Here is an 8,259-nt window from a genome sequence, read left to right as displayed (position 1 = left end):
ATGGCAGATGAAGTTGATGGACTACATGGAACTGGCGGAAATGACTGGCAGAATCCGAGACCAGGGAGAAGAGTCGGTGGAAGAAGATTGGAAGAAATTTAAAGACTATTTACAGAAACATTGCAAAATTAATGAATGTTAGAATGACGTTGGAATGAATTTATGTGATTTTAGCAGAAATGTTACAAAGATTTAGGAAAAAACGGACTGTTAATTGGTGAAAGGAGGGAAAGTAAAGTTATATCAATATCAAGATAAATTGCAGGACAAAAATTTGAAAAGAGGGAAAGGATTTGCTGGAATGGATAATTGACCTAGAATACAAAAAAGGGAGGTGCGAGGAGGTCAGGGAAATAAGCTAATGAAATATAAGTAATGGGCAGCTTTGTTGTATTTTTCCTTGTTTTTTCTTTTTGCTTAATGGATTTTAATTCTCTGCTCTTTCTTTTTTATTTTTATTTTTGTATTTTCTCTCTTTTTTGTTGTTTAAAATGATGTTTTTTGTTTTCTCTTTTTGTACCTCTAAAAATGTTAATAAATATCTTATTTAAAAAAAAATGGAATCCGGGGCCTGCTGGAGAAGTCTGTGCCGTCTACTTGGCTGGGCGCCACGAAGAATGCGCCTTCCTCTCCAAAGAGTGCTAGTGAAAGCACGAATTCTGCCACTCCCTCGAGCACGGACAGCTCCTCCCCACACCTACCCCAAAGAGGAAGCAAAGTGGAAAGCCAGCTGGAGGAGGAGAAAATATCTCAACTCGTTCGGTGCATCCCGGAGCCTTTCGCCTTTGCTGCCTGACTGCCCCAGCCGGTGTGGCCCAATCTGCCTTCTTCATCAGGGCAGCCAGAGACAGGTGAGCACCCTGGGGAGGCCTGAGGGTGGGAGGGAGAGCCACTTAGCCCCCTCCCCAAACTTGGGCAAACTCTCCCGCATCACTGCAGCCCAATTCATAGAGGGCACCAGTCTCCAGCTGGGTGAGAAGGCAGGGAAGCTCTGTAGGTCCTCTCTGTTCTCAGGGGGTCCTGCCTCTGTGTTCCCAGCATAGCCTCTCAGAGGTTGCAATGCAGTGGCGTGGCATGGGTTGTCAGCACCCGGGGCAAGGCAAGTAATTTGCACCCCCTAACCCATGGGTTTGCGCCCCCTAACCCCCAGATGTTGCGCCCGGTGCGGCCGGCCCCCCCTGCCCCCCACGCTACGCCACTGTTGCAATGCACCAAGATGCGCCGCCATAGGGTGCCTTTGAGCCTTGTCCTTAGGGGGTTTTCCCTCTCTCTGTCATCTTTTCTCCTCGCCACGATCACCTGCTTTCTTCTTCTGCCCCAGTTGCCAAAAGGTCTCTGGCGTGGAGGGAAGGCTCCTTGCAAAAAGAGCAGCCCGTGCAATATTCTAGTCCTCATCGTGGCAGCTAAACCCGCTGGCCGGACACAGTGGTGTGCGTGCGTGCATGCGTGTGTGTTTGGAAAATGCAAAAAAAAGGAGGCTTAGAACCACAGATTTGTATAAGCAAAGACTGGTGATCGGCAGGGCAGTGTGGTGCAGTGGTTAGAGTGTTGGACCGGGACCTGGGAGGCCAGGCTTCAGATCCCCACTGGGCCATGGAGCTCGCTGGGTGGCCTGGGGCCAGTCGCTGCCTCTCAGCCGAACCTGCCTCGCAGGGTTGTTGTGGGCATTAATTGAGGGAGGAAACCGTGGATGCTGCTGTTGAATTCCTTAGAGAGAGAAAAGGGGTTGTAAATGCCATAAGTAAATAATACTCACCCTTTTAGCCGTCCAGTGTTTCCCCTGTCAAGGCTCAAGACCACAAGATGTTTTGCTGGCGGCGTGTTGACATTGTCCGATGATGCAAAGGCTCCATTCTAAGCTGCAGTAATTCAGAGCAGTTTGAGCAGCACGGCATTCTAGCCAGGCTGCTTTTATTGCAGGCAGAAATAGAAAAAGTGCAACCTTTTCCCGCACGGCCTGTGTCTCAGAATAGTGCCTTGTGTGGCACAGCTGGGAAAGGGCACAGATTTGCGCTTGAGGATAATAATAATAATAATTTATTATTTATACCCCGCCCATCTGGCTGGGCCTCCTCAGCCACTCTGGGCGGCTTCCATAAAAACCAAAAATACAGTAAAATATCACACATTAAAAGCTTCCCTGAACAGGGCTGCCTTAAGATGTATTCTGAATGTCAGGTAGTTGTTTATCGCTTTGACATCTGGTGGGAGGGCGTTCCACAGGGCGGGCGCCACCACCGAGAAGGCCCTCTGTCTGGTTCCCTGTAGCCTCACTTCTCGCAGGGAGGGAACCGCCAGAAGGCCCTCGGAGCGGGACCTCAGCGTCCGGGCAGAATGATGGGGGTGGAGACGCTCCTTCAGATATACGTTGATACTGCTTGTTTGCTCTCGTTTTTTTCTACTCTTAGGAAAGTTTGGCTCTCCAAATTTCTGCACCCGTTTGGGACTCATCCGGGAGAAAGCCATCAGTGTTACAGTGCAAATTTCTCCAAATATACACCTTTCAAAATGCATTGTTTATTTACTTCATACAATTGATTATGCCGCTTGATTGTAAAACAAACAAACCCTCTTTTACAAAAAAGGATAAAGCAAAAATAAAAAATCATCAGTAAGAAGAATTAACAACCATGATTTAGGGTTTGGGGAAAGTTAATAAGCTAAAAAGACGCGGGTGGCGCTGTGGGTTAAACCACAGAGCCTAGGACTTGCTGATCAGAAGGTCAGCGGTTCGAATCCCTGCGATGGGGTGAGCTCCCGTTGCTCGGTCCCTGCTCCTGCCAATCTAGCAGTTCAAAAGCACGTCAAAGTGCAAGTAGATAAATAGGTACCGCTCCGGCAGGAAGGTAAACGGCGTTTCCGTGCGCTGCTCTGGTTCGCCAGAACGGCTTAGTCCTGCTGGCCACATGACCCAGAAGCTGTACACCGGCTCCCTCGGCCAATAAAGCAAGATGAGCGCTGCAACCCCAGAGTCGGCCACGACTGGACCTAATGGTCAGGGGTCCTTTTACCTTTAATAAGCTAAAAACTGGTGAAGACTTGCATCAACTTTCTAAATGTCTAAATATGTGTTTGTATCTGGTTTCCCTTAAATACAGTATGCACATTTTTGCATTTCCCCTCTGATATAATGTGCTTTGTGTATGTTATATTCTACAATATGAGCACATATGAGCAGATGTGTTTTTGTACTTGGTGGGAGAACTGCTTTGCAAAGTTCAGAGAGCTTTTCAAGAACGGCTGCATTGCTTCAGAGAAAGAAAAAAAAAAGTTTAGCTTTAAATGGGAACTGAATTGAATTCATCCTTCCTCCCTCCTTGCAGAGTCATCCTATGCATGTTTACTCTGAGCAAAGGGCTTACCCGAACTAAAGGCTTATAGCTCAGTTGGTTAGAGTGTGGTGCTGATAATGCCTGGGTTGCAGGTTTGATCCTCATACGGGACAGCTGCATATTTCTGCATTGCATGGGGTAAGACCAGGTGACCGTCAGGGTCCCTTCCAACTTTTATGAGCTCTCCCTGCCTCTGGAGCTTTTCCTGTGAAAACCCGCTCTTTAAAGCTAAAGCACAACAAACGGCAATTTGGGCTTTCTGCATATTGCTGTTTGTTCCAATTCTGCGGTAAAGAGCAGATTTCCGCGGGAAAAGCTCTGGAGCTAAAAAAACAAAACAAAATGAAAGAGAAGTCGGACATGGAGCTTTAAAACACAGACCACGCCTGGAAAATGTGGAGGAAAGGTACCTGCGGATGAGCCCCAAGCCCTCCCTCCTGCTCCATGCGGCAAACTCCTTGGGAAGCATGCTTAAGATTTCGGCGTGAAAAGGTGCTTAGAACAGATCTGCTCCAGAACCCTCATTCTTGTAATTTGGGCCAGGACTGGTTCAGATATGGCTCACTTGCCAGAAGTCGAGTGTTGGAAGATTTGGGACAGTTTAAAAAGGTGCTTCTTCATCCAGCGCAGAGTTAGACTATGGAACTCCCTGCCACAAGGATGGCCTGGATGGCTTTAAAAAGAGGATTCGCCAGACTCATGAAGGAGAGGGGCATTGATGGTTCCTAGCAATGATGATAATAAAATAATAATAATAATAATAATAATAATAATAATAATAATAATAATACAGCCACAATGGCTCTGCCCTGCTTCTATGGTCAGAGGACCATCTAAGACTACAGAAGGGGGAAGTGTTGTTCTTGTGCTCAGATCCTGCTTATGGGTTCCCTTATAGGGCATCTGCTTGTCCACTGTGAGAACAGGATGCTAGACCAGGTAGGCCACTGGCCTGATCCTGGCAAAGGCTTCAGAAAGCAGAATTGCTGCCGGCCCCTGTTACCAGCCCTGAACTAACAGTCTGCGTCAGTGCTGGGCGCTTTTCCATGTTCCTATGCAAACGGCAAAGTTAAAAATAAAACGGCGGGTTCCAGTCTTGACATCCGCCCCCAGGTTAGGAATGTGTGGCATTTGGCTTCCTGGAAAAACCTGCCTGGATTCCTACCCTTTCTCTTTTTCTCTTTTCCAAGGACCTCGAAGATGAGGCTGAAGGTATTCTGGAAGGTAAAGGAGCGCTGGAAGAGATTTGAGGGCGCCCGCAGAATCCTCTGCACCAGCAGCGCTCCAGGAGCAGGTGATTGGTCTCTGGTAATGTCCATGTGGTGGGGAAAAAACAGCATGGAGCCCTAAGGCAGGGGTCAGCAAACGTTTTCAGCAGGGGGCCGGTCCGCTGTCCCTCAGACCTTGTGGGGGGCTGGACTATATTTTGGAGGGGGGGGGGAATGAATGAATTTCTATGCCCCACAAATAACCCAGAGATGCATTTTAAATAAAAGGACACATTCTACTCATGTAAAAACACGCTGATTCCCGGACCGTCCACGGGCCAGATTTAGAAGGCGATTGGGCCGGATGCGGCCCCCCGGGCCTTAGTTGGCCTACCCATGCCCTAAGGCAGGGGTCAGCAAACTTTTTCAGCAAGGGGCCAGTCCACTGTCCCTCAAACCTTGTAGGGGGTCCGGACTATACAGTATTTTGGAAAAATAATAATGAACAAATTCCTATGCCCCACAAATAACCCAGAGATGCATTTGAAATAAAAGCACACATTCTACTCATGTAGAAACACCAGGCAGGCCCCACAAATAACCCAGAGATGCATTTGAAATAAAAGCACACATTCTACTCATGTAAAAACACGCTGATTCCCGGACCGTCCGCAGGCTGGATTAAGAAGGCAATTGGGCCACATCCGGCCCCTGGGCATTAGTTGGCCTACCCATGCCCTAAGGAATAATCCCGGCCTGGTGGTCCACACCCAGGGCAATTGCGTACTTAATCTGAGCATCCGCTATTCCCCCCCGGCAGAAATCCTGCGCCTGTGACAGCTGTGTGGCAGGCAGAAATCCAACAGGGGAAGCCCCTCCCCTTACCACACCTCCACGTGGGGAAAAGGCTGGTTCGGGCCTCTCAGAGACTCGCCAGGTTGCTGAAGATAGGAGCTGCCGGCCGTGCAAAGTTGTGCCCGCCTCTTTGGGGGTTCCCGGGTGCACATCGCGGATGGATCAGCGCCTCTGCTTGAGTAGCCATGTCTGTTGCCTGCTCTGCATTTGTGCAGCCATGCGCACTGCCCACTGGGCAGCGGTTTGCATAATACGTGCGGCGAGGCCCTGCGCTTCAAAGCGTTTGGTGCAAACCACCCCCTGAGTTTGAGTTCATCCCCGGTGGGAGCCACGACAGCTCTAGCATGGGGAAGCAGCGATAAAATAGGATGTGGGTGTTATAAACAAAATCTGCCCTTCTTCCCTTATCCAAGAGTCCGTATAGAGTCCTTAAGTGGGTTCCCTATTGGTAGGAGAAAATAACAGAGACCAACCAGAGAATATTGAGAAGCAAAGCAGCTAGTAAGCCTGATCTTTATTAAAGCTGTTGCAAGAGGGTGCTCCCCTCACACGCAGGAAAGGAGGAGGACCCAGAACAAAGGTGTGCCTGCCCTTATTTTAAATTTTAAATTGCCCGCCCTGGAGCTCCAGACCACCCCTCCATACATCATACATACATCACAGAAGGGGTGTAACCCAAGACCACCTCCCACAAACATCATACCCACATCACAGAAAAGGTGGTCTACAACAGAAATTTGAATGTTGTTGTTGTTCCTGTCTGCTAGGTTATCTGATAATGCCTTATCTGATTGCCTTTCCTGGCAGTCTGCGCATTCCTTTGAAATGGTAATTACAGTGGTACCTCGGGTTACAGATGCTTCAGGTTACAGACGCTTCAGGTTACAGACTCCGCTAACCCAGAAATAGTACCTTGGGTTAAGAACATTGCTTCAGGATGAGAACAGAAATCGTGCTCCGGCGGCAGCAAGAGGCCGCATTAGCTAAAGTGGTACCTCAGGATAAGGACAGTTTCAGGTTAAGAACGAATTTTCACCTCCTCCCTCCTTGCAGAGAAACATTTGGTCAGCTTGGGAGTCAAAATGGTTTCAGGGCTGTCTTCCTGTGCTGCTTCAGACATGCAGCCCACACATCTATGTACATGCTTGGCTGGAACATCTATGAACATTAATTACATATTTGCTGTTGTTGTTTAGTCATTTAGTCGTGTCCGACTCTTCATGACCCCCTGGACCAGAGCACACCAGGCACTTCTGTCTTCCACTGCCTCCCGCAGTTTGGTCAGACTCATGTTTGTAGCTTCGAAGACACTATCCAACCATCTCATCCTCTGTCGTCCCCTTCTCCTTGTGCCCTCCATCTTTCCCTCATCAGGGTATTTTCCAGGGAGTCTTCTCTTCTCATGAGGTGGCCAAAGTATTGGAGCCTCAGCTTCAGGATCTGTCCTTCCAGTGAGCACTCAGGGCTGATTTCCTTAAGAATGGAGAGGTTTGATCTTCTTGCAGTCCATGGGCCTCTCAAGAGTCTCCTCCAGCACCATAAATCAAAAGCATCAATTCTTCGGCGATTTATTACATATATAAGACCTTAAATTTCTTATAATCCTGGGTCACGGTGTCAGGATGACAGCTGCCTGCTTGGCCCTGTACTCTGTGGAGCATTCCAGTGCCTCTTCTCTTCCGCCCTGAATCAATAAACACAGTGTCTGCCTGAAGCGAGAAATGGCCAGCAAGCCGCCAAGGAGATTTAAATAAACATTTTCTGTCTCCGTAGCTTACGATGCCGCCCGGTGGGAAATGGAGGCTTTCCTGGGGAGCAGGAGGCCTCTGAATGGGGCCCGCCGATGTTCTCGATTCCCTGCTGGCTTTCTGGGGGCCCAAGGAAGGGGCCCCGCTTCCCTGGAGAATCACACCCATCTCCAGAAAGAGCCGCAGGTAACTCTTCCGTCCTTTCAGCAGAAAGCAGGATCTTAAAATTTGGGCAAGACCACTGTTTATGTGGGGGACGCGGGTTTTAACCCACAGAGCCTAGGACTTGCCGATCAGAAGGTCGGCGGTTCGAATCCCTGCGACGGGGTGAGCTCCCGTTGCTCGGTCCCTGCTCCTGCCAACCTAGCAGTTTGAAAGCACACCAGTGCAAGTAGATAAATAGGTACCGCTCCGGCGGGAAGGTAAACGCCGTTTCTGTGCACTGCTCTGGTTCGCCAGAAGCAGCTTAGTCATGCTGGCCACAGGACCCGGAAGCTGGACACCGGCTCCCTTGGCCAATAAAGCGAGATGAGCGCGCAACCCCAGAGTTGTCCACGACTGGACCTAACGCTCAGGGGTCCCTTTACCTTTACTGTTTATGTACGCAATCACGGCTGCAAGAATACTTGTAGCCGGAAGTTGGAAATTCGAAAAAACACCAACAATAACAGATTAGCAAACACTCCTGATAGAGTATTTCCAATTAGCAAAGCTGACCGGGAAAATCAGGAGAGGCTTAAATGAAAAAGGAAAAGAAGGATGGAAAATATTTAAGAAATATATAAGACTATATTGTAAAAATGATACCATCCTAGCAGAATTGAATGACTGTTGTTGTTTAGTCATTTAGTCATGGACCAGAGCACGCCAGGCACTCCTGTCTTCCACTGCCTCCCGCAGCCTCCCGCAGTTTGGTAAAAAAATTGAATGATACTTGTGTACTGTACAATAAATAAATGGAATAAACAGCTTAGAGGGCTATATGGGAAAATATATAAAACAAACGGTGCGACAAAATCAAGATGATAAAGAAGTATAATGAGAACGATTGGAAGCTTCTCACAGAAAACTTTATTGGAAAAAATTTGGGCAGCTGCTGTGGGAGACTTCTGGGAT

At 48.5% G+C, this 8,259-nt stretch overlaps 1 protein-coding gene across 1 annotated transcript in view; it reads left to right on the top strand.

The window, feature by feature from the left end:
* The first annotated feature begins 654 nt into the window (after positions 1–654).
* The window catches only part of LOC309355737 (polyunsaturated fatty acid lipoxygenase ALOX15B-like), a 43,140-nt gene continuing 35,535 nt past the window's right edge, over positions 655–8,259 (top strand). Inside the window, exons 1-3 of the mRNA XM_081886829.1 lie at positions 655–851; positions 4,523–4,626; positions 7,169–7,329. Coding sequence (XP_081742955.1) covers positions 4,533–4,626; positions 7,169–7,329 — 255 coding nt within the window. The 5' untranslated portion in view covers positions 655–851; positions 4,523–4,532. The remainder of the gene's footprint in view (positions 852–4,522; positions 4,627–7,168; positions 7,330–8,259) is intronic.

Source organism: Podarcis melisellensis (assembly GCF_964234715.1).
Source record: "Podarcis melisellensis genome assembly, chromosome: 13".
NCBI classification, from domain to species: domain Eukaryota; kingdom Metazoa; phylum Chordata; class Lepidosauria; order Squamata; family Lacertidae; genus Podarcis; species Podarcis melisellensis.
This window is presented reverse-complemented; position numbering and strand designations above follow the sequence as displayed.